Here is a 21,957-nt window from a genome sequence, read left to right on the forward strand (position 1 = left end):
CCCGTATACCCCCTGGGCGTTTACCACCAGCACGTGTTATCACCCAGCAGTGATTCTCTTACCAAAATCTTCTTTCTTACGTGCTCAAACCTTTTGAGTTCTGCCAATTTTTCTCAGATGTATTTAGCCTGCCATTACAACAACAATCACAGAGCAAAGCCATCTATTTTTAGACAAACAAAACGACGAAAAAAGCGAAAACGTCAAGTCGGAAAAACATACCGTCTTTCTTCACATTTTGAGCTTCAACACGTACCGAAGTCGCGCCTGGCTCTCCTTATACACCAGATATTCACTTTGAGTGAAACTGCTGCTCGCAAACGGTTCTTGCTTGACGGGCTTGCCTTGGGGCACAACAACGTCTTTGCCTTCAATTTTGACTGTAACGTCTTTATGAGGTTCCGGTTCGGTGTGACCGCGAGCGACGATGCAGTCGTGTTTAGGCGGAGGTGCAACGAGGGTCCAGTCATCTCTCGTTATAGTGTGCTCCTTGCCTAAGGCCACTTCAGCGAGAAACATAATGCCAGTGTTTTGAGCCGTACGAACTAGAAAGTAAAGGAGAATTTTTCAAATGCACAATAGTTTAAAAAAATAATTGTCTGTCTAATACACTTACCGTATCCAGCTGACTTGCTGTTTTCCGATGCAAAATAAATGCCCTTTCCAACGCGTCCACCCGAGTGGGGCATAATGCGAAGACCCCCTTTCAAAATAGCGGCCACCACAGCGATGTTGGTGCCGTGCCACAAGAGACGTCGCGCTGAAATGTCTTCGTGTTCGGCAAAGCGATCGCCCTACGTAAACACGTTGCAACCAAACCAAAAGGAGACCTGGCTGGAATTTTTTACCGCACCTCGCCTTTTCTATCCATTTCCCACACGTCCACAATCTCCAACTTACGCCAAGCCGGTCCCGTGGCGGCAATATAGTTCTGAATGATCTGATAAAGGATTCAAATTTAGTTAAGAATTCCACGCGGAATCATTTGTATATTCACTTTAAAATTTTCTGAGCTGGCAGCGACGTGTTTTAGAGTACAGTTCAAGGTCTTATAATTGACGTCCAGAGGATGATCGACTTCATCGCCCTACACAAAAAAAGAAGTAACGCGAATCTGCAAACTGGAAAGGTGCAACTAACCGTGGAAGCCTCTTCGCCTCCCTTTTCCAGCGTTTGAGCAACTTCAATATCTGCCAGAACCTAGGAATGAAACAATCAAAGCTAGGCTGTTCTGTCGTTCTACGAGATTCTCTTACCAATAGCATGTCCATCTTCTTTCTGACGTGCTCTAGCGTCCTAATCGGGGGAGGAACGCTTCGGCCAAAGCTGTGCGGTATTAACGTGTAAAACTTAGAAGAGAGCTCATTGATTTTGGTAGATCGAGATGCCTTAATTTCCTTCTCGATTTCCTCCAAAACCTAAGAACAAAATACGAGGCTGTATCTTCATAATTAATCTGCAAAAAAATTACCTCAAACCCTTTGGCTATTTGAGCTTTGCTAATTTTGCCCAGAGGCATCTTCTTGGTGTCTTCAAAAAAAAGGTAGAGTTCAGAATTAGAGAGGCAAAAAATTGCTTACCAATTTCCATGCTAGCCATGGCCTCTTTGAACATGTCGTGATCAAATATCAACTTGACTAAGGACTGCGTTGGTTTGTCCAACGTGCACGGTTTCACCTTCTTGGGCTTCCCAGAGTCAGTTTCATCCACTACCTACCCAGAAACCAATTCATTCTCGAATAGGTAGTCACTAATTTCAAATTTATGTACCATCTTTTCCTCTTCTTCGTCATCTCCTCCTTCCATTTCGATCAACGTGTATTTCTTGGGATAAGGGACAAAGGCACTTCTCTTGTCCCAATCGTTCTTCGTTTTGTCCTTGAACTTCTTAGCGAATTCCTTCTTAGCTGCGTCGAAGTCAGACGGACCTTTCAAGGCACTTTGACCGACTTCGCCCTAAACTCCATGTAAGTACATGAACACGACAATCGATTCCTCCTTTCTTACCACTCTCCCCCAGCGATTCCAAACGTAGAAGCCTGCGGCTGCGCTGATCATCTGTATCACGTAGAACTTGTTGTTATTGAAGCCAATATTCGTCTGATTGAGCATGCAGTCGAAGTCTTCCCAGACTCTGGAGGAGGCGTTGTGCGACAAATAGCAGTGACTATCGATCTTCGCCGTTTTCTTCGTCGTCTTTGCAGACGATCCAAGCGCTTTTAGAGCCTCTTTCGCCGTCTTCGGCTTCTCCTCCTCCTTCTCCTCCTTAGGGGGCTTCGCCTCCGTTTTCGCCGTTTTCGGCTCGCTTTTGGAGTCGGTGCTATCGTCGAGCGCGTCTTTGAGTCGTTGAACGAGTTCCGCTTTCTTGCCTTTCACGTCTAGACCGCGCTTTTGCAGCTCCGCCTTCAAATCGGCGACTTTCATCGTTTCGGGATCGAGTGAGGCCCCCTCTTCTTCTTCTTCTTCTTCTGCCTCTGCCTTGCCTTTCTTTGGCTTCGAGTCGGTTGCGTCGTCTTCGTCGCCTCCGGAAATCGCGTTCTTGAGGCGCTCGACGAGCTCTGCCTTCTTTCCTTTCGCGTCGAGACCCCGCTTTTGCAGCTCCTCCTTCAAATCGGCTACCTTCATCGTTTCGGGATCGACGACGACGGTTTCGTCCGACTTCGGAGCAGCTTGCTTGCGTCTTTTGGGTGGCATGAGGACTTTGGAGCGCAGTTCAAATTTCGTCTGCAACGGTCGAGCAACGCCCCTTGCGATCACGTGTCGCGTGAGCTGGCCGGCATGCATAAACGTCCGGCCGACCACCCCGTATATTTTCAGGAAGTAAAGGATGCGAAGGTTCCTCCGATGTGTTGTTCTCTGCTTTCTCGCTCTTGCGATCCAACCAAAATTTACGACGGCGACGAATTCGAACACAACAAAACAGCCTATTTACCTCGTCGCTCTTCTGCCGACCGACGCGACAAGTGGCGCCTGGACAGCAGAAGACTCTGATATAGCGTGCGAAATTGCTGTCGATGACATTAACAACGCGAAAAATCTGCTCGACGGCTATGAACTTCGTCTGAGAAAGAAGCCAACAGACGTAGGCGCGTCCGCACCAGCGTTCGCTCCGCATTCACTATCGCGCACAACACTTACTATACACGCGCTAGGTGCACAGTGTACGGATCATATTACGCGCGCCTGCACACGCATACTAGACTATAACGAAATGCAGAAGGAATGCTCCGTGGCAAGGGGCCTGGGGCACAAGTCTAAACGTACATGTATATTGATTGCTCTCTCGTATCTGTCTAGTGTTCTTCTGGTGTGGCTGGCTATGAGCTCTTTCATCAGCTGAACGATTCCAACAAGTTCGTTGCGCTTGTCGCTGCCGGATGCTCGTCTGTGACTCAGTCCATAGCTGCAATAACGCAGCACTTTAGTCTATTTCAGGTTTGTGTGCATCCGTCGCGATTCCACGTAACCAACGCCCGAATAACGTACACACTAAGGGTCACCCTATAGTTGACCTATAACCTCGTTTGTCACCAAAACTAATTAGTACGCTTCCATGCATAATGTAATACGGGATGGTCTGACTATCATCTCTAAACGCCACTGTTATTTTTTTCGATTTAACAGTTCAGTTTTCTCTCGTCGTCTCCCGCCTTGGAAGATCGCAAGCGGTATCCCTTTTATCGTCAAATAAAGCCGTACGAAAACGGACTCAACTTCCCGCGCATGTCTCTCTTGAAACTGTTCAAGTGGGAGCACGCGGTCGTTCTCTATGAGGACGCTGAACTATTTAGGCTGGTGCGTGTCGGTTAGAAAATAAAACGTCGGAAGCTATAATTAACTAATTATTAATAGAATGCGCAAAATTTGTTTGCAATGAAGAACGAGGCCAACGTTACAATGGAAAAACATTTCGTGTCTTCCAATGACTTTGACGAAAATTTATCAGAAGTTCTTAAGAAAGTCCAAGTGGGTATTACTAGTATGTACTACCAGGCGACGTTTGAAAAAAATCTTTACGTTATACAGAGCTCTCAGATCAGGATTATCTTTGCGCTTTTCTACGCCGACACCGGAGTAAAAATCGTTTGCAAAGTGAGTAGCGAAGTTAAATCGGACGTTTTATAAAAGTAATACAATTATTATAAGGCCAGCAAGCTGGGAATGACGTCGCGCGATTACGTTTGGATTTTTCCAGGATGGTATCATTATTTTGACGACCGTCCAGTGTGGTACAATACAAGTAACAATGATACAAGTAACAATGAGGATGTCAAATGCAGTTTCGATGAAATGAAAAAAACTATCAACGGTCATTTTACAATTGATCTAACGCGAATACCTGCTTCAGATAATCAAACAGTTCTACCAGACAGAGTAAGTTGACCAATTTATGACTGCCTCTGCTTACGTGTATGGGCAGTCAACAATTGAGACACAAAACATGCAACGTCGTGCTTTTCCTCCCTCATAGACATTCGCCGGGTTTAAACAAGAGTACATTAAAAGGACAGGAAAGGCGTTCAAATACTATGGAGCATATGGCTATGACACTATTGTGGCCATAGCACATATGCTGAATCGGTCGTTGGCCAAAGATCCAAGACTTTTGGCCAATTTCGATTACGGTAGCCGAAGCCTTGCTTCAATTCTAAACGCCACTTTGCAGGAAGTTTCGTTCGTCGGATTTACGGTAACTACGTTTCTGTTTTTGAGCCTAATATATCTAAACGAATCAATAAGGGAAACGTGGCATTCCCGCCACTGCCAGACGACATAACATATCGATCAAAGGCCAACATCTCCTATCGAAGATATTACGGTTTGCAAACTCGCCTTTACAACAGATAGGTGTAACCGTTTCAAATAGATTTAGAAAACGGACCTCTGATTTCAGTTAATGTCGAAGACCACTGTAACGACTCCAACTCAGTCTCGGACTGCCTCAAATGGACAAGTAATGATGATCACCTCTCTAGTTCTTGTAAAACGAACTGCCTCTAGCACCCGATGGGGAGAAGCCCGTGTCTTTTCCCAGTTCAACGTTGTCTAGCACCTCAATCTTTTACGTCGTCATGACAATTGACATTATTAGCATAAGTCTGACAATTTTGCTACTTTGCTTCACATTCTATCACAGAGAAAAAAGGTCATATTTGGAAAAGGCGTACGAAACAACGTTTTGGCATTATTTTCCGTTGTTTAGAATTGTCAAACTCTCCAGTCCACGAATGAATAATCTAATTGGACTCGGAGCGGTGCTCATTTTCATTGCCGTCCTGTTGAACGGATTCAATGGGCAATTTTTCCCGTTCAACAATAACTCACTAAGATGTTGCTCAGTAAGAGAGAAAAAAGACGTATGCGTGTATGCACGTTGTTCTGCTCTAGGCGCGCGACGGTCTACTGGTTTACGGATTCTCTCTCGCTTTCGGAAGTATGTTCGCTAAAACGTGGAGAGTCAGCATGATTTTCAAAAGATCTAAAACGGGGAAAACGTCATCCGACTTAAAATTGGTCAGAGAGCCAGCCACCGTAAATTATAGCCCCAATCAAACAGTTTTTGACGCAGACCGATCACATTCTCTTTGCATTCGTTGGGGTCCTCCTACTCATCGACACTCTTTTTCTCGGTCTTTGGTACGGGCTTGACCCGTACAAAAAGGAGACCGCAGGCGTAAGTAGAACTAATACAGTTCACGAAATTGTCGAGTTTCTTGTGTGGTGCAGGTGGGAGAGGACTTGTTTAAGTGCCACAGCAACAACGCTAATCGCTGGTCCTATATAATACTGGCGTATAAGGGCGTAATTCTCGCCATCGGCGCGTTCATTGCGTTCGAGACGCGAAACGTCCACATCGCTTCGCTGAACGATTCGCGATTCATTGCCCAGTCTATCTACAATACGGTGATTGCTTGTGTGCTGGCTTTTGCCTTTTCGTTTGTCACTAATGCGGGAGTGGCTTTCGCTCTCTGGGGAACGTCGATAATTGTTATGACGAGCACCGTTGTCGGACTCGTTTTCGTTCCAAAAGTAATTCGGTTACACCTATGTGACACCCTCTTTTTTTTCTAAGTTCGTGTTTTTGTCTTAGGTTTATTATCTTGTCTTTCGAAAGAACGACTCTGTTGCTAACGTGGGGAGAATGGGGAGCAAGGGAAAGGGCTCGATAAACGATCACACGTTCGCTAAGAAATCGGACCTCAAGCAGTTGCGAGAGCAAAACAGACAACAGAAGAACGCTATGCTAATGATGCTCGAGGAGGTACAAATATAGATACGAAATGTTGGGGGGGTGGAGGGGCCTCCTTCGCGACTGTTCAATTTTTTTAGAAAAATTTAACCGAGAGCACAATACAAAGAATAAAGGTCGACTTTGGACTGCTACTCGACAACGGGAAGAATGATTCCGAGGAAATTCAGACGGATTTTACGATGACAACGTCGCCGACGACTACAAACGAGGAAAATAACACGGGTGAAAACGAGAGCGAAACGTGAAACTAACTCATATGAAATCAGTTCCTATAGAAGTTTAGTTTAGTGACTCTACGAACTATAGCTCTCCGACTCACTTCGTAGTGTCGTCACTGTGCATTTAGTATGTATGCGCCTATAATGCTATCAAATATCATGTAGTACCCACCTGGTTTGTCTTTATGCAACAGGCAGTGGCAATAGCGTCATTCTCTCCCTTCACCTCGAAAAGAAATAGGTGCGATTTATCAAATAACAAAAAAATACAACATTTCATATTCGCTTCCGCGTGAAACGCGGAGAAAATCGTTTGTTCTCATTCCGAAGACGACGTCAGTTCATGAGATTCCAATATCCTTAAGCATTACAAAGCACCATTAGTAAGGAACAATTCTCGAATGCAGTCGACCGCCTACTCGTATGATGAATGCCGTTTCCGAGAACACAGATTACCGCAACTGCACAAACGAACGCTTAGAGAAAGAAAGATAACCGATGCAGACATTCAAGTCACCTGACGTATCGCTTCCAGTCAGATATTTCCAACCACGACTGTGACTGAAACAAATCGTCGATGTGCTCCAAACTTTTTCCCTAGGGAGGGACAAAGGACGATCTATAGTCTTGAATCGTGTGTGCACATTCAGTACCTTCGTCTCGGGCGTTGTGAAAAGAACGAAAAGAAAGGAGAGAGTCAAGAGAACTCCCATGAGAACGAAGGTGCCCTTGACTCCGAGTACGGCGCAGTCAAGCAAAAGCGGCGTAAACATGGCAATTGAAAAATTGGCAATCCAATTCGAAGCCGTCGTAACGCTAACCGCTTTGCCTAAATCACAAATCGACGTCTATGAATTCAAAAAAGCGACAAATATCGACCTCTAATACGCAGCGGAAAAATTTCACTCGTAACAACCCAGGCCGTGGGTCTAGAAAGACAAAAGATCAAGAAAAGAAGACATCTCTTCTCCACGCTTACCCCCATCCGTACGCAAAATTGACGACAAAGAGACAAACAAAGAACGTCACGGCATACCCAGTTGCCGCGCTGATATGACCGTCGCTGCAGCCGTAAGGACTAAGCAGGCCAGCTGCTATAAAAACAGACACCGCCATTCCAACGGAACCAAGCAAAAGCAGCACCTTTCGACCCGTCTAGAAAAAGAACAACAGTAAGAAATGAAACGGATCCCCTCCTTGCATGACTGCCTTGTCAACTAAATAGATGGCAATGAACGTCGCCAGAAAGTTGGTCACTCCAGTGATTGCCGTGGCAACGTACTTGGATACGTTTACCATATGAAAAACGGTCGTTGAATAGTACCTAAAACGTCGTCAATAAATTATCTTAGATTACGGTATTCGATTCCGTACATGATGACGTTCATGCCGGTGAATTGCTGAAAAACTTGAATGCCGACCCCAATGAAAGTTCTAAGATAAATTTCTCCCCTCTCTCGTCTTCTTTCAGATCATTGCGCAAAGCGCTTACCTTTTCCACATTCCGTTACGAAACAAGTCCAGCCAGGTCGACTCGAGAGTCTTGTCGTTTTCGCACGTCTCTTTGATGTCGCCGAATTCATCCTCGACTGCTGCGGCAACCGCGTCCTCCGATTGAATGACACGACTGTCTTCGACGTAGCGCAATTTATAAAGAACTCTTTTCGCTTTTTCATCGTATCCCTGCTGTACGAGCCACCTACACCAAAAAGAAATAGAAACACAAGGAACCGGTGCCCAGTGAAATATGCTAAGATGGGTGCGGTGGAGGAGGCGGGAAGGATGGTGGCTGGGTTTTTTCGCGATTTTCTCGGCCAAAACTAAAGATTGGTCGATCCCATGAATACAAAATGCTCTATAACCCAACAATCTACTATACTAGAAAGAGAAATGACCGAATCGCGTCGAAAGCACCAAAATAGCGAGATTTTCCGATCACATCGCGGTTTTCTCGCCTAAAACGAACGATCCGTCGAATCGACGAGATCGAAACGCTTTAGAATTGCATTTTCACTTCAACTAGTAGAAGAAACGACTGAATCGCGTGAAAAAGGACCAAAATATCGCCATTCTTGGTCTCCCACGCACAAAATGTCGTTCTTCTAACATCTAATTCACCGCTAGTACGAGATCGGTAGTCTAATGGCTTTCTAGACACGCTTAGCCCCTCGAATTCTACAGAGATCGATGCTGGAGCGACGAGCTTCGAAAATCTCGAAATTTCGAGCAAACCATCGATTTCTACGAACTACGCGTTCGAAGTTCACGAACGTAGTTCTATATAGTTAGGATCTTAGCATATTTCACTTGGCGCCGGCGCAGCGCGCCGGTGCCCAGTGAAATATGCTAAGATGGGTGTGGTGGGCGGGGCGGCGGCGGGGAGGATGGCGGTTAGTTTTTTTCGCGATTTTCTCGGCCAAAACTAACGATTGGTCGATCCCATCAATCAAAAAAGTTCTATAACCCAACAATCTACTAGACTAGAAAGAGAAACGACCGAAACGAGTCGAAAGCACCAAAATAGCGAGATTTTCCGATCGCATTGCGGTTTTCTCGCCTAAAACGAACGATCTGTCGAATCGACGCGATCGAAACGCTTTAGAATTGCATTTTCACTTCAACTAGTGGAAGAAACGACTGAATCGCGTGAAAAAGGACCAAAATATCGCCATTCTTGGTCTCCCACGCACAAAATGTCGTTCTTCTAACATCTAGTTCATCGCTAGTACGAGATCGGCAGTCTAATGGCTTTTCTAGAGACGATTATCCCCTCGAATTCTACGAAGGTCGATGTTGGAGCGACTAGCTTCGAAAAATCTCGAGCAAACAATCGATTTTCTACGAGCTACGCGTTCGAACTTTACGAACGTAGTTCTATATAGTTAGGATCTTAGCATATTTCACTTGGCGCCGGCGCAGCGCGCCGGTGCCCAGTGAAATATGCTAAGATGGGTGTGGTGGCCGGGGGCGGCGGCGGGGAGGATGGCGGTTAGTTTTTTTCGCGATTTTCTCGGCCAAAACTAACGATTGGTCGATCCCATCAATCAAAAAAGTTCTATAACCCAACAATCTACTAGACTAGAAAGAGAAACGACCGAAACGAGTCGAAAGCACCAAAATAGCGAGATTTTCCGATCGCATTGCGGTTTTCTCGCCTAAAACGAACGATCTGTCGAATCGACGCGATCGAAATGCTTTAGAATTGCATTTTCACTTCAACTAGTGGAAGAAACGACTGAATCGCGTGAAAAAGGACCAAAATATCGCCATTCTTGGTCTCCCACGCACAAAATGTCGTTCTTCTAACATCTAGTTCACCGCTAGTACGAGATCGGTAGTCTAATGGCTTTCTAGACACGCTTAGCCCCTCGAATTCTACGGAGATCGATGCTGGAGCGACGAGCTTCGAAAAATCTCGAAATTTCGAGCAAACCATCGATTTCTACGAACTACGCGTTCGAAGTTCACGAATGTAGTTCTATATAGTTAGGATCTTAGCATATTTCACTTGGCGCCGGCGCAGCGCGCCGGTGCCCAGTGAAATATGCTAAGATGGGTGTGGTGGGCGGGGGCGGCGGCGGGGAGGATGGCGGTTAGTTTTTTTCGCGATTTTCTCGGCCAAAACTAACGATTGGTCGATCCCATAAATCAAAAAAGTTCTATAACCCAACAATCTACTAGACTAGAAAGAGAAACGACCGAAACGAGTCGAAAGCACCAAAATAGCGAGATTTTCCGATCGCATTGCGGTTTTCTCGCCTAAAACGAACGATCTGTCGAATCGACGCGATCGAAATGCTTTAGAATTGCATTTTCACTTCAACTAGTGGAAGAAACGACTGAATCGCGTGAAAAAGGACCAAAATATCGCCATTCTTGGTCTCCCACGCACAAAATGTCGTTCTTCTAACATCTAGTTCATCGCTAGTACGAGATCGGCAGTCTAATGGCTTTCTAGACACGCTTAGCCCCTCGAATTCTACGAAGGTCGATGTTGGAGCGACTAGCTTCGAAAAATCTCGAAATTTCGAGCAAACAATCGCTTTTCTACCAACTACGCGTTCGAACTTCACGAACGTAGTTCTATATAGTTAGGATCTTAGCATATTTCACTTGGCGCCGGCGCAGCGCGCCGGTGCCCAGTGAAATATGCTAAGATGGGTGTGGTGGGCGGGGGCGGCGGCGGGGAGGATGGCGGTTAGTTTTTTTCGCGATTTTCTCGGCCAAAACTAACGATTGGTCGATCCCATCAATCAAAAAAGTCCTATAACCCAACAATCTACTAAACTAGAAAGAGAAACGACCGAAACGAGTCGAAAGCACCAAAATAGCGAGATTTTCCGATCGCATTGCGGTTTTCTCGCCTAAAACGAACGATCTGTCGAATCGACACGATCGAAACGCTTTAGAATTGCATTTTCACTTCAACTAGGAGAAGAAACGACTGAATCGCGTGAAAAAGACCAAAATATCGCCATTCTTGGTCTTCCACGCACAAAATGTCGTTCTTCTAACATCTAGTTCACCGCGCTAGTACGAGATCGCCGCTCTAATTTTTCTAGACACGCTTAGTCGGAGATCGATGCTGGAGCGACTAGCTTCGAGAAATCTCGAAATGTTTCGAACAAAAGCATCGATTTTCTACGAACTACGCGTTCGAAGTTCACGAACGTAGTTCTATATTAGTTAGGATCTTAGCACATTTCACTTGTCACCGGCGCAGTATTCCCCTCTGTGTATAGTCTTACCTTGGACTTTCCGGCAGGACCATCATACCACAAACTAATATCAGAGCAAATAGGCACTGAAGTCCCAGAGATATTCGCCACCCGGCGTCAAACTTAACACAGCCAAGATTGACGAGAAAACTCACCTGAAAACAGTGATCTATTGAAGGATTCGACCACAGGCGACTCTCGCTCGGCTTTCTCACCATGATACCAGCAGTTATGCTTAGCTGATTCAACGAGACGAGGCGGCCGCGAAGATGCTTGGGCGATACTTCGGCATTATATATGGGAACGACCATACTGACGAATCTGCAGTATAGAACGCAGTAGTAAAAAAGAATGACCACACACGTTCTCTAATTACCCCACTCCTAATCCTGCCACAACTCGTCCAAAGAAGATCATCCTAATGAGGGCAAATGGAGGAGACTAGGAAAGAGAGATAGGGTTCTCGTACCAAAGTTCCACTGAAGCACTCTGAATTGCGCCGCCCACAATGAATCCTATGCCTCCAATTATAATTGATTTTCGCCGTCCCAATTTATCAGACAAAACTAAAACGAATGATTCTACTGAGCTACAGTGCAGCCAAGATACGTATGCCTTACTGCCAGCTAATAAAGCCCCTGCAAGACATCCGAGAGAAAATGTACTTACAACCAGCCCCTGAAGCAGCAGAAGCGTGCAATTATTGCCTTCGCCGAGCGAAAAGTCTTCTTACCAATGTGGTTTCGGCGTCTTTGCACTTTTTCGTGATATCCGTGACATTGCTGTGAGATTCGTTCGTGCAGGTAGATAAGAGAGGTATGTCGAATTCTCTTCGAAACGCGTCCATGTCCTTCACCCCTCCAATAATCCTGCGTAGACGCGTAGTTTGAATACGAATACAGTACCCCGAGTGGAGACTCTACCCTATATCGTAGCCAAACAGGAATCCTCCGATCGTGGCAAAGCACGCCAGGAAGACGACATAACCGTTCGACGACGACGAACTGGAGACCATAGCGACCACGTGACATAGCAACAAAGACCCGAGTGTTCTTACGCCTCTTCCAAATGGCCGCAGAGCAAAAGCAGCTGAAAATCCGCACGGCCGTCGTGAAGCGACTAGTCAAGGAGAAGATCTCGTACGAAAAAGAAGCCGTCGAACAGGAAGCGAAAGTGCAGAAGCTGAAAGACGAAGGCGCCGACGAATACGTCGTCAAAAAGCAGATCGAATGTCTCGAAGAGACGCGAACGGTCCTGCCCGATTGCCAGCGACGCATCGCGACGGCAATCGACGACCTGAAAGCACTCGTCAGAGCAAACGAGTCTCTAAAAGAGACAGACGAATACAAGGCAGCCGTCGAACAACTAGAGAGTGTTGAATACTAAGAGAACTAGTTCCCTGTCTGTTTTTTTTGTGCGTCTAAATTTGATTGCGTGCACATATCTAAACTATTCGCCTGATTCTTCTCGCTTTCTCTTTATTCCTTGCTGCTGCTGTGGCTGTTGAAGTTGTGATGATAGTATCGGTCTCTGCGTCAGTGTGGTGCTGAGCACTTTCGGTGCGCCCGTTGGCGTCGTCATTACGATGGGAGTCGCTAGCAATATAGGAGTTCCAGGCCCAGATGCCGTCGTGATGAAACGAATGCTGCTTGGCGTTCCAACGCCTGCCACGCTGATTCCCTTTACGAATTGCCCTTGGGCCTGTTGAGTCGCCTGTTGCACAGACAGGGGAGCCAACTGAGGCTTAGCCTAAGATAAGAACGAGAGAGCATCTGATGACAGTCAACAAGACTCAATATATTAGATATTACCTTCTTTCTGGGCTTGATTTTATGATTCGGTGCCAGTAGGCAATGCCTATCAGGCGGAAGACGAAGACCGAATTTCTCCGGAATAATGGGCAATTTCTGACTGTTCTTCTCCCGAGCGATTTCCATTAGAAACTAAAGTGATATATCTACGAGGCGTTCAGATAACGCTTCTCTGATTCTTACGTCTCGTGGCGGCGGCGTCGTGAACGAATGATTGACGAGCGTTTTGACGGCCAATTTGACGTCGCTCGCGTCGATTTCGCGTTTGTTCGCGTGCTCGGACATCGCTTTTGCTTCTTCGAAGACGTCCGATACGTATTCTAGACGCAAAACGCGACGAAAATCAGCGGACGAAAAACAGAGGAGGCGCTATCTCACTGTAGGCGAATTCCAGCATCAAATTGATGACTCTCGGCTCGTAGTCGGCGACTCCCATTTCTTTGAGAATCGCTGCCATAACGAGAGCGTCTCTCGGAATCGACGAAGGACCTCCGGACGAAGAAGATGCCATTGCCTGTGCGCAGGACTCCACGCCTATATACGCAGTAACACGTACGTCTACTTGACTCCCGCTTTCACGCAAAATCAAAAATAAAGTCTACCTGAAAACGACTACACCATCCATTTGACAATAAACGTAGTAGCAAACATGCAGTGGTAAAGAAGGATCGGGGGGGAAAGGAAAAGAAAAAAGCAGACTACTAATGGTCAAAATAAGACGGAGTTTCGCTACTCCTTTCCTGGATATATCTACACAAAGAAAACCCTAAAATTGGATGTACACAGTCAAAATACAGTAGTAATCTGGCACTCCTCTTCCCTCATCTTTATGCACTGAGAAGGGAAAAGAATTTTTTCAAGAAAAAATAATAATACCAAAAGAGAAGTTAGTCAAACTTACTTTCTTAGTTTGCTAAGAATTTGACCTGTTAGCAAGTCGGTGATGCCGGGACGGCTGACTTCAGCCAACTCAAACGCTTTCTGCAGTCCTTCGATTGTGTTGGGGTCCGCACCGACCCTATTCTTCAACTATCCCAAAAAAAACCCGAATGCACCAATCGGAAAACAACAGCTCGAATCGCACACCTCTGTCAACACAGGAAGAACAACCGTTTGTAGACTCTTTGATACCGGAGCTCGTGTAGGCTGAGACAGCGAGTAAGAGAAAACAAATATTTAGACAGAGGATTACTGGAGGCGGTGCCGATCGCTGAGGTTGTACCGGTGGCGCCAGTTCCTGAAATTCAGCCGCCGTCGCTGCTGCCATTTCTGAGCCGGCACCTGTCGACGCTTTGACCGTGTCGAAGACCCAGTCGGGAGACTCGTCATCTTTATCGCTGGGAAGAGAGAACAAAGAAAAAAATCGAGGTCTTTTAGTGTCGTCTCTATGTCTCTCTCTCTCTCTCTCTCACTCGTCCTTGTCTTCGTCCGAGCTACTGTCGCCGTTATCGTTTTCCAGCCTCCACCGTTTGTATCTCTCAATCAGATCTATAAGATACGACGTCTTCTTCGCTTTACTGGAGATAAACTTGTGTTTAAGCAGCTCTTTCGCCGTAGGTCTCTAAAGGATATATAATAAATGTGCTAAAGACTTCCCTACAATGTGTGGGCTTACGTTATTGGGATCCTTATTTAGACACGTAGCGACAAAATCCTTGAACGTCTTGCTGTAATTGCCGGCCAATTCCGGCGGATTATTTCTCGGTATGAGAAAGAGAACGCGCATGGGATGCAAATCGGAATTGGGCGGCTCCCCTTTTGCCAATTCGATAGCAGTAATCCCAAGCGACCAAATATCAGCCTAGAAAAAGAAAAAACAGTCCATCTTCTATCCTCGCAAATCTGACCCCCCACACCTTTTGATCGTAGGCCGACTGTTTGATGACTTCAGGTGCCATCCAAAACGGCGTTCCAACGAACGTCGTCCGTTTCGACAGCGTATCCGTCAACTGACCGGCGACGCCAAAATCTGCCAATTTTACGTCACCGTTTTCGGATAATAGAATATTTGCCGCTGGAACGCGAGAATAAATAAATATAAAATAAAAATGTATGGGGGATTGTGAGACCTTTTATATCTCTGTGTAGCTTGCGTTCGCCGTGCAAGTAGTCTAATCCTCGTAGAATTTCTCTAATTATCGTCGCGATGTACGATTCGTCGAAGAGGCCCGATTTCATCTGGGTGGAGGGGGAGGGGCGAAGCGAAAGAGGAATAAAATCGCGAGATGTCGCGTCGTTTCGACGCCGATTTCGTACCAAATCTAGCGCCGATCCGCCTCCTAAGTATTCCATGATGATCCAAAGCTTCGTTCCCTACGTTACGACGAAAATAAGGGCGTTGTCTCCCCCGAATGGGGTCCCGCCGCGAAAACGGCTTCACCTTCAGATAGGATCCGTGATATTTCGTCACGAAATGGCTGTCGCATTGAGCGAGAACGGCGATTTCTTGCTGAATGTCTTCGATTTCGTCTTCGGCCTCTTCGAGATCGATGATCTTGATGGCGACGACCTCCTTCGTTTCGTTGTTGATGCTAACGAAGGCGAACGAATGAGAAAACGACGACTTGCGATATCGAACGGAGGCGCGGGCCGCTCCCCCCCTTCTCCCCCTCCCTCCCTCCACATTCGCGATACCTCACCCTTTGTAAACTTCGCCGAACGAGCCTTTGCCGATGCGATCGAGTTTGGAGAACATTCGCTCCGGATCGAGATCGTTTCGCTGTGCGAGAGCGAGAGATTACACGCTATCCCCTTTGGGCGTCGTCACTTACAAACGCATGATTCGACATCATTTTGGTGTCCGTCCTTTCTTCGTCGCCTGTTTATTGGAACGAGAATGAGCTCGGCATAGCCGCCGGAACCGATCTGCAACGCAATTCAATCCAAACGGGATCTCTGCGATAAGATAGAGGGGCTGTATTTACCGTTTTGTCATACTGGACTTCGACGAGTTCGAAAGGGATACGCCCAATCGTGCGCGTTGCTCCTAGCGACGATTAGTTCCTCTCCCACGCCAACATCTGACCTTATGTCGGCGAGACAGCAAACATCCAGCTCGCCGCAGTGCATTTCACTTCTAAAATACTGCATGCCAAGAGCGATTTTCCACAATTAGAACCGTCGAACCGCGCCTACACACGTTTTCCCTAGAACCCGGTTGTATGACGTCAAGGCTTCCGTTCCACCAAAAAGTCCTGAATTGATCTCGTCCCCAAGTCTTCGACACGCTTCAACCGTCGATCGATCCGATCCAACTAATCGCCGTCTCGACCGCATCCCGACGACCTCGCCTACGAAACGGGACCCCACACCGCAAAAAAAAGGGAGAAACGCGAAAGAACGCCGCAAAGAAATGGCAGTGATCAACAAAAAATCGGTCAAATGCGTCGTCGTCGGCGACGGCGCCGTCGGCAAAACCTGCATGCTCATATCGTACACGACGAACAAGTTTCCAGAGGAATACGTACCGACCGTGTAAGCGTAGACAAAAACGAACCACGCCCCCCTTCCCTCAATCGCTTCTTCGTTCGCTCGCGATCTCGTAGATTCGACAACTATTCGGCGAACGTGACGGTAAACGGCGAAGTGGTAAGCATCGGTCTCTGGGACACGGCCGGTCAGGACGACTACGATCGAATTCGACCGCTTTCCTATCCCATGACGGACGTCTTTCTCATGTGCTATTCGATACCGGAGCCGGCGTCGTTCGAAAACGTCTACACGAAGTGGTATCCGGAACTGTTGCACCACGCGCCCGACGTGCCGCGAATACTCGTCGGAACGAAGCTCGATTTGCGCGACAGCGCCGACATTCAGACGGCGCTCAAGCGACGCAACGAGCACGTGACGACCGAGCCGGAGGGGCGAACGATGGCGAAGAAGATCGGCGCCGTTAAATATATGGAGTGCTCGGCGATGACGAGTCAGGGTCTCAAGGCCGTCTTCGACGAGGCTATACATATAGCTCTCTTTCCGCAGCCGGTTAAGAAGCAGAGAAAGTGCGTCGTTTTATGATCTATCTCTTCTCTTCCCCCCCCCCACCCCACCCACGCTCCCCATCCGATCTCCTCACCTCTTAGAAGACTCCTTTACCTTGTCTGTGTTGTTCTTCTTGTCGATGTGACTTTGCGCTGTTTTTTTTTTTCTGTTGCTTTTTTTTCTAAATGGGTTTTCTTGTAAGATTGATTTTTTTTCGTCTCCCTCTGTTAGACTGGAGATATTAATATTTGATGTATCTGTATATATATATGAATCCGGTGCGATGCCTTCGAACTGGTTCGAATGGGCACAAAAAATTGGTTGTTGCTGTTTTACCTGTAGTCGTGTGTGTGCGTGTCCGTGTACTGTACGTCTTTTTCTTTCTCTTCCATAAGTCGTCAAGGTTCTAATAAAGTTTAAAATTCTACTAAAATCGATGCATACCGAGCTGCTACGCCGTTTCACTTTTGGCTTCCTCTTTCAGTTGGTCTTGAAAGTATTCAATTGTGCTTTTTATTCCTTCTCGTACCGGTACCTAGGACGTGCACGTGTTTACGGCACGAGATAAGGCACTTTTTTTCAAGCGTACCTGAGGTTCCCAGCCTAATAGTTTTTTTGCTACGGTTATGTCCGGCTTTCGCTTCTGAGGATCATCTTCCATCTTTTTCTTATGCACGATATTGGGCATTTTTCTCCCAGTCGCTTTACCTTGAGAAGAAAAAGTCAAAGGTGTGAGGCTTGCTCGGGTAATCTCGCTGTGCAAAACGAACCGACTTCTTCTCGGATCACTTTTGCAAACTCGAGAATTGAATATTCGTCTGGATTTCCCTGCAAAAACAGTTGCTAAAAACCGATAGAGAGCAAGCTGCGTCTATATAACCAAATTGACAGGCTGAGAAGAGCCACTATTCATTAGCTTAATCAGTCCATCAACCAAATCACTAACGAATGATTCAGAAACGTCATCTCACCTTCTGAATGATAGCCGTACCTCACATACTGAAATGACCTGGTCTGGGATCCAGACCCATAGATGGTAAGAGGTTCTCCCTGCAACGCTTGCAGTACAAAATTACTGACCACTCGACCTGCATGAAACTGTCAATAAGAAAGCTCTAAAAATTAAGTAAACCTACCATCGCTCATATGCATTCTTGGTCCAAATGTATTGAATATGCGAGCCACCCTCACCTGAACATTGTCCTAAAATACAGTTTACCTTTTATCAAAATCTTCTCTGACGTGGCCCTTGCCTGCTTTTGATACGCATAGCACATCGTTTCTGCTACTCGTTTCCCTTCGTCATAGCAAGCCCTTGGGCCAATGGGATTTACGTTGCCCCAGTACGATTCCGGTTGAGGATGAACCTTGTATATACACATTGAAGCAAAAAAAAAACAGGCCTGATAGCACTATGGCCACGGCTGCAGAAAGTACGACACCTACCTGGGGATCTATCAGAAAAAGTCCTATTGTCACATTTACAAACTTGGCTATTTTTGCTACCTCCATACACTTCAGACGTAGACGCAAGAAGTAACCGTGCATGAACTCGTTTAGCCAAGCCTATCAACGACAAGGTTCAATTCCTAACGACTAGAATTTCACAACTACCTAGCATGTTGAGCGTTCCTATCGCACTAGTCTTGATTGTCTGAAGATAACGGATGACACGTCGTACGCACTTTGGCGCTCCATTCTCACCTTGATTGGATTGTACATGTAGTGAGGAGGAGACGCGGGACAGGCCAGATGATATATCTGATCCACTGAACGAAAGGATGATAGTGGAGAAACGCCACGTGGGTACCTAGTCAAATCACCTTCAATAAGAATGGGCTCAACGACATCGTGATTGATCAGTTCAAAGTTTTTGTGTCCTATCCTGAATTAAAAAATGTCTGACACAGAACTTCCTCTTACTACTGACTCACCAATGCTCGATATTATGCTTCCTACCCGTGAAGAAATTATCAACCACGACAACCTAGAAGAGGAGAAGATAATTGAATCACTTATTCCCATCATCTCTTTATCTCTAAGTCGAGTGCTTTGTACAAGAACGCATATTCAAAACTAAGCCAATCTAACTGGTCTTCCTCGTCGCCACCGCGCACATGGTGATTTCCTTCAAAATCAGACCGCAGCAGGACCATACTACGAGACGAGGAATCGTGAAACTCCGACCAGCTCTTTGCACACTCGTTCAAGCGTCTGAACTTCGCGACAAACTTCGCCGGACCCCAGAAAGGAACGCGCTCGTCCGCCAAGGCGGTCGTGACCAACATAGCGGGATACCCCGCACCTCGCTTCAGATTCAAGTACGGACAGTAAGACCGAATGAAGTCGTCCTCGCTCCCCGCCTTAGCTAGATCAGCCCACTCGCTCAACTCCAAACTGGTGAGCGGAAGCCGATCGCACGCCATCATACCGGCGACGTCGACGAAGGGAACGTTGAGCACGGCAGCGCGAACGAGATCCGGTCGATTATTGCACAGCCAAGCGACTGCCAGTCCGCCGGCGCTCGATCCGTAAACGCCCGTTGAGTGGGGCCCAGAGTAGCCGAGTTCGTTCACGCGCTCCACGCAGCGCTCCAAATCGTGAAACGTGTTCGTTTTCGCTTTACCGCGACCTCGGTGATACCAGTTTCGACCGAGTTCGCCGCCGCCGCGCGCGTGACAGAACGCTAGGACCCAGCCGCGTTTGAGGAGACTCAGTCGGGCGACGTCGAAGGCGACGTCGAGATTTTTTCCGTAGGCACCGTAGACGTAGGCGAGACAAGGAGACGATCGATCTCTAGGCGAGTTCTTGTGAGCGATTATTGTGAGGGGAATTCGAGTGCCGTCGCGAGATGAGACGCTTTCTCTCGTCAGAGTAAAGTCTTCAAGGTTTATTTCGGTGAGTTGATTCTGACGCCATTGGGTGCTGGTCGCCGCCTTCGCTGATTGGGTATCGATAACAAAGGGTGTCCACGGCTGTGTGGGAGACGAAGCGTGAAAAGAAAACGAGTTCGTTTCGCTGTGGGCTTCCGATTCTCCCGCTTCGACGGTTGTGACGTCAAAAGGCAATCCATCGACAGCAGAAAGATTTCCACTGTCAAAATGATACAGGGACACTCTGGGACGATTCTCGCAGCGCTCGTATAGAACGCAGTGCGACTGAAACACCTGCATGTCTTCCACCACGACCCTTTCTCTTTCGTCATACGCGATGATTCGGTCTAGATCAAACGGTTCGCCGCTGAGAACGGATTTTGCGTCAGCACTGACGACGCAATACTCTGCGTTCGGTTCGACGTTCGAAAGCAAGTAAAATCGTCCCGCTCTGTGTTCAAGATACCATTCGACGCCCGAGCGCCTCGGCGAAAATCGTACGGGGTCCCGATCGGGGTGAAGTGCGTCTACGATCCAAATCTCCGACGTCGTCTTTGAATTTGAGTTGATTAGAATGAAAGACGAGTCTTTCGTGCGCGTGACGCTGACAAAGTAGGCCTCATCTTTCTCGGCATACACCAGTGTGTCTGGACGAAATGAACTCAGTCGGTGCTTCCATACTTCCGACGCCCTTTGCTTTGTATCGACTTTAGCGTAGAAGAGCGTTTGACTGTCGAGAGCCCACTCCATGCCCAAGATATTGGCTTTTTGGAATAGGACGCGTTTTGTATCTAGGTCGATTATTTGACCTTTGTATGAATCTTTGCCCGTTGTGTCCACTGAGAACGCTAGGAGTCTCTCGTCTGGCGATATCTTGAATCCTTGTAGGTGAACGTAGTCGGAACGGAATTCGTTGGCATCGAGAATGATTTCGCTCTTGTTCGTTTTCACATGACGTCGGTAATAGATAGGAAAGCCGGTGTAGGGATTTTCTGAGTAGTATTCGTAGTTTCCGAAGCGTATGGTGTTCTTGGGGGTCTGTTGAAATGACTCTAGTTCTCGTGTCCATTTTCTTTGTTCTTTCTCGATGCTGCGGCGAAATTTTCGCGTTTTGCGCATTATCGACTCGGAGAAGTCGTTTTCGTGGCGCAGATAGTCGTACAGAGCGGGATTCGAGCTATTTTCGAGCCAACTCAAGTCGTCCGCCACCGAAACGAGGCGACGACACACAAAGCCGAACCACGGAAGTAAGTAGGGTCGAGAAAAGATACGAAGCATTGTAAGAGTGGACAATTTGACCCCAGAAAAGCCTCGGAAAAGCGAATAAGCGTGCCAGGATTTCTACGCACTACACTGTACTTTGCGCAAATCCGCGGAGGGACCGCGGAATGTGGGTGTGTGTAGAGATTAAATAATCTCTGGTGTAGGTATTTACCTCATGACCTTGTTTCATCAAGGCATCCACGAGGTGCGAGCCAACAAAGCCCGCGCCGCCTGTAATCTAGAGGTAGAAGACGATAATTCCAATGCGCAAACAAATTAGCTAAATCATACAAGAATTCGCAAGCGATTTCTTTCGCTGAGAAAACGCACAGGGGGAAATTCTTTGGCTCTGCAGAATAAATTACGTCGGAGTGAGAGGAGTGTGAAACTGACACTAAACATACTGGTGCGCATTCTGGTGAATTGCTTGGCCCTGAGAACAATACACGGTGGAATACGAAAAAAGACGTCAGAACACTGAACTTCTTACCACAAAAACGGCGTCTCTCTGCAGAGACGCGAGCCTACGAAGAAGAAGGAAATCACGATGCTATGAGATCCGGTCGTCGTAGAGATTTTACTTTGCTTCCAGTGCTCGAATTCGTTCTTTTAGCGCTGATATTGATTCCCTGTCGTTTGTTTCCTCCTTGATGACGACAGACACGCCGACTGGGGAAGAGAGTCGCGTTTTAGGCGCTCTTTGCAATTCGAGAGACTCGGCGGGCTCACCAATTGCTGCCAGAAGTAGTAAGAAAGCCAAGACCCATCTTAGGCGAGCGTATACACTGCTCACGGAGTACGGGCTGCAGTTTACTGCCATCAGTGCCTAAGTCTAGCGCGCTT

General features: G+C 47.1%; 8 protein-coding genes across 13 annotated transcripts; 3 read left to right on the top strand and 5 right to left on the bottom strand.

Annotated features, from left to right (window-relative positions):
• Nucleotides 1–98: 98 nt before the first annotated feature.
• Nucleotides 99–3,393, bottom strand: LOC136195391 (protein mono-ADP-ribosyltransferase PARP3-like). The gene is made up of 10 exons (XM_065984708.1): nt 2,008–3,393; nt 1,771–1,956; nt 1,581–1,713; nt 1,472–1,530; nt 1,257–1,418; nt 1,141–1,200; nt 998–1,087; nt 854–940; nt 617–794; nt 99–545 (listed from the first exon to the last, which is right to left on the bottom strand). Exons 1-10 carry the CDS (start codon nt 2,782–2,784, stop codon nt 232–234), a joined length of 2,046 nt encoding a protein of 681 aa, XP_065840780.1. The 5' UTR covers nt 2,785–3,393; the 3' UTR covers nt 99–231.
• LOC136195390 (gamma-aminobutyric acid type B receptor subunit 2-like) lies at nt 2,801–6,642 on the top strand. 2 transcript variants are annotated; one of them, XM_065984707.1, is made up of 17 exons: nt 2,801–3,082; nt 3,298–3,435; nt 3,625–3,795; nt 3,853–3,966; nt 4,027–4,092; nt 4,147–4,229; nt 4,281–4,374; nt 4,472–4,690; nt 4,741–4,819; nt 4,868–4,954; nt 5,002–5,146; nt 5,204–5,339; nt 5,389–5,514; nt 5,570–5,674; nt 5,728–6,030; nt 6,092–6,262; nt 6,331–6,642. In XM_065984707.1, the coding sequence occupies exons 1-17, from the start codon at nt 2,828–2,830 to the stop codon at nt 6,496–6,498; spliced, it is 2,460 nt and encodes an 819-aa protein (XP_065840779.1). In that variant the 5' UTR covers nt 2,801–2,827; the 3' UTR covers nt 6,499–6,642. The 2 variants fall into 2 exon arrangements, with proteins under 2 accessions (XP_065840779.1, XP_065840778.1); XM_065984706.1 differs by having other exon boundaries at nt 4,147–4,374.
• A 38-nt stretch (nt 6,643–6,680) lies between these two features.
• Nucleotides 6,681–12,208, bottom strand: LOC136195393 (uncharacterized). Its single transcript, XM_065984709.1, has 16 exons — nt 12,113–12,208; nt 11,923–12,058; nt 11,810–11,867; nt 11,659–11,755; nt 11,566–11,607; nt 11,405–11,510; nt 11,220–11,344; nt 7,964–8,170; nt 7,846–7,905; nt 7,681–7,795; nt 7,451–7,626; nt 7,351–7,400; nt 7,125–7,300; nt 6,989–7,068; nt 6,891–6,932; nt 6,681–6,830 (listed from the first exon to the last, which is right to left on the bottom strand). The coding sequence occupies exons 1-16, from the start codon at nt 12,202–12,204 to the stop codon at nt 6,791–6,793; spliced, it is 1,602 nt and encodes a 533-aa protein (XP_065840781.1). The 5' UTR covers nt 12,205–12,208; the 3' UTR covers nt 6,681–6,790.
• A 23-nt stretch (nt 12,209–12,231) lies between these two features.
• Nucleotides 12,232–12,632, top strand: LOC136195395 (tubulin-specific chaperone A-like). Its single transcript, XM_065984711.1, has one exon. It carries the CDS (start codon nt 12,258–12,260, stop codon nt 12,573–12,575), a length of 318 nt encoding a protein of 105 aa, XP_065840783.1. The 5' UTR covers nt 12,232–12,257; the 3' UTR covers nt 12,576–12,632.
• On the bottom strand, nt 12,396–13,525 carry LOC136195394 (transcription initiation factor TFIID subunit 9B-like). The gene is made up of 4 exons (XM_065984710.1): nt 13,379–13,525; nt 13,184–13,320; nt 13,001–13,132; nt 12,396–12,938 (listed from the first exon to the last, which is right to left on the bottom strand). Exons 1-4 carry the CDS (start codon nt 13,509–13,511, stop codon nt 12,639–12,641), a joined length of 702 nt encoding a protein of 233 aa, XP_065840782.1. The 5' UTR covers nt 13,512–13,525; the 3' UTR covers nt 12,396–12,638.
• Nucleotides 13,526–13,592: 67 nt separating this feature from the next.
• On the bottom strand, nt 13,593–15,948 carry LOC136195411 (serine/threonine-protein kinase 25-like). Of its 2 annotated transcripts, none has more exons than XM_065984732.1 (12): nt 15,772–15,912; nt 15,640–15,719; nt 15,381–15,531; nt 15,257–15,313; nt 15,070–15,178; nt 14,857–15,014; nt 14,616–14,801; nt 14,413–14,561; nt 14,193–14,337; nt 14,087–14,146; nt 13,902–14,029; nt 13,593–13,834 (listed from the first exon to the last, which is right to left on the bottom strand). In XM_065984732.1, exons 1-12 carry the CDS (start codon nt 15,790–15,792, stop codon nt 13,828–13,830), a joined length of 1,251 nt encoding a protein of 416 aa, XP_065840804.1. In that variant the 5' UTR covers nt 15,793–15,912; the 3' UTR covers nt 13,593–13,827. The 2 variants fall into 2 exon arrangements, with proteins under 2 accessions (XP_065840804.1, XP_065840805.1); XM_065984733.1 differs by lacking the exon at nt 13,593–13,834 and adding an exon at nt 15,925–15,948 and having other exon boundaries at nt 13,898–14,029; nt 15,772–15,865.
• A 205-nt stretch (nt 15,949–16,153) lies between these two features.
• Nucleotides 16,154–17,257, top strand: LOC136195419 (ras-related C3 botulinum toxin substrate 1-like). The gene is made up of 2 exons (XM_065984741.1): nt 16,154–16,474; nt 16,546–17,257. Exons 1-2 carry the CDS (start codon nt 16,353–16,355, stop codon nt 17,012–17,014), a joined length of 591 nt encoding a protein of 196 aa, XP_065840813.1. The 5' UTR covers nt 16,154–16,352; the 3' UTR covers nt 17,015–17,257.
• Nucleotides 17,033–21,949, bottom strand: LOC136195401 (UDP-glucuronic acid decarboxylase 1-like). Of its 4 annotated transcripts, XM_065984721.1 has the most exons (20): nt 21,844–21,949; nt 21,696–21,783; nt 21,605–21,638; nt 21,519–21,547; nt 21,406–21,463; nt 21,287–21,352; nt 18,913–18,965; nt 18,802–18,863; nt 18,683–18,747; nt 18,593–18,632; nt 18,485–18,544; nt 18,425–18,432; nt 18,232–18,345; nt 18,115–18,181; nt 17,970–18,066; nt 17,859–17,919; nt 17,749–17,806; nt 17,568–17,686; nt 17,444–17,513; nt 17,033–17,384 (listed from the first exon to the last, which is right to left on the bottom strand). In XM_065984721.1, exons 1-20 carry the CDS (start codon nt 21,932–21,934, stop codon nt 17,377–17,379), a joined length of 1,248 nt encoding a protein of 415 aa, XP_065840793.1. In that variant the 5' UTR covers nt 21,935–21,949; the 3' UTR covers nt 17,033–17,376. The 4 variants fall into 4 exon arrangements, 3 of the variants coding, with proteins under 3 accessions (XP_065840793.1, XP_065840792.1, XP_065840794.1); XM_065984720.1 differs by having other exon boundaries at nt 17,033–17,513; XM_065984722.1 differs by lacking the exons at nt 17,033–17,384; nt 17,444–17,513 and having other exon boundaries at nt 17,564–17,686; nt 17,859–17,883; nt 17,950–18,066.
• Between the last annotated feature and the right edge of the window lie 8 nt (nt 21,950–21,957).

Source organism: Oscarella lobularis, chromosome 14, assembly GCF_947507565.1.
Source record: "Oscarella lobularis chromosome 14, ooOscLobu1.1, whole genome shotgun sequence".
In the NCBI taxonomy this organism is placed as follows: Eukaryota; Metazoa; Porifera; class Homoscleromorpha; order Homosclerophorida; family Oscarellidae; genus Oscarella; species Oscarella lobularis.